The following is a 1,092-nucleotide window of genomic DNA, read 5'->3' as shown; positions in this document are numbered from 1 at the left end:
TCCGTGTCACCGCCCCCGCGGCCAGTACAGCGTGGTGGAGAGCCAGGCGGCCTCACGGCGGGGCAGCTGGGACAGCCTGCCGGACCCCAACGACAGGCTGGACAGCATCTCCGTCGGTAGCTACTTGGACACGTTGGCTGATGACATGGATGAGTATTCCCAAAACGCTGCCGAAACTGCATCTGCACCGGGAAGAGCCTTGGTCAGGGCAGAGCAGGATTGGGTCAGGATTGATCCCGAGAGGGGTCTTGCAAAGCAAGAGAAGGGTAAAGCGGAGCACGAGTGGCCCCACGTGGACCTCTCCCCACCCGGGCTGCCCCAGGATCACCGGTTTGCGAAGGAGCCCCAGGTGGCCAACGGGTATTTGGGCCAGCAGCCGCCTTCTCTGGAACCAGGCAGAGACACTAAATTGCCATCAGAGGCCGGGGAGAAGCTGGGGAAGGGGAACCCAGGTGGGAAGGCTCGGAAAGCCGAGGCTGACTTCGAGAACTGCAAACTCAACAGCAAACTGCACGTGGAGTATGATACCCACTGGCGCTGGCTCCAGTCTCAGGATGACGTGACATTCTTGTAGCCCATGGCTTCACCTTTCCAGTTCAGCCGTCCCATCTGCCCGCTCCACTTCACTTGTCTCTGCTTGGGAGAGTTGGGGTGGCTGGGGAAGGGAGACTGGCTGGCTTGATGGTGTTGCAAGGGGTCCTCTGACCCCCCGGCCAGTGTTTGGTGATGCAGTCCTAAGGGATGGGGTCCCTTGGTGACTTTCAGGGAGAGGTGGAATGATGTGGGTCCTCGTAAATTTAAATCTTTGCTCTTGGGTGGTGCTTGCAGGTGGCTGGTTACTCCTCTGTTTTTGATATTGGTGGCAAGGAAGGGTTGGTGGGGACACCTGGGACAGCAGGACCCCTTGGACCTCTGCCTGGCTCCCCCTCTGCCCTCTAATCCTTAGCTTCCCATCTGCAAAAGCTGGGGACCCTTCCCCCACACCGGCTACCCAGAAAGGCCAGGAGATGCTCCCACACATCCCACGCTGAGTATGAGGTGCAGAGTAGGACCACCCGTGACGCATCCCTGTTGGATGTGCTCATTTCCATC

At 59.3% G+C, this 1,092-nt stretch overlaps 1 protein-coding gene across 1 annotated transcript in view; it reads left to right on the top strand.

Moving 5' to 3' along the window:
* Positions 1-574, top strand: part of LURAP1 (leucine rich adaptor protein 1) — a 3,433-nt gene extending 2,859 nt beyond the window's left edge. Inside the window, 2 exon segments of the mRNA XM_010158710.1 lie at positions 1-18; positions 21-574. The exon segment at positions 1-18 is cut by the window's left edge and continues 106 nt beyond it. Of these exon segments, the coding sequence (XP_010157012.1) occupies positions 1-18; positions 21-574 (572 nt within the window).
* The last annotated feature ends 518 nt before the right edge of the window (positions 575-1,092 follow it).

The sequence above is a fragment of the Eurypyga helias genome, unplaced genomic scaffold (assembly GCF_000690775.1).
Source record: "Eurypyga helias isolate BGI_N326 unplaced genomic scaffold, ASM69077v1 scaffold1049, whole genome shotgun sequence".
NCBI classification, from domain to species: Eukaryota; Metazoa; Chordata; class Aves; order Eurypygiformes; family Eurypygidae; genus Eurypyga; species Eurypyga helias.
This window is presented reverse-complemented; position numbering and strand designations above follow the sequence as displayed.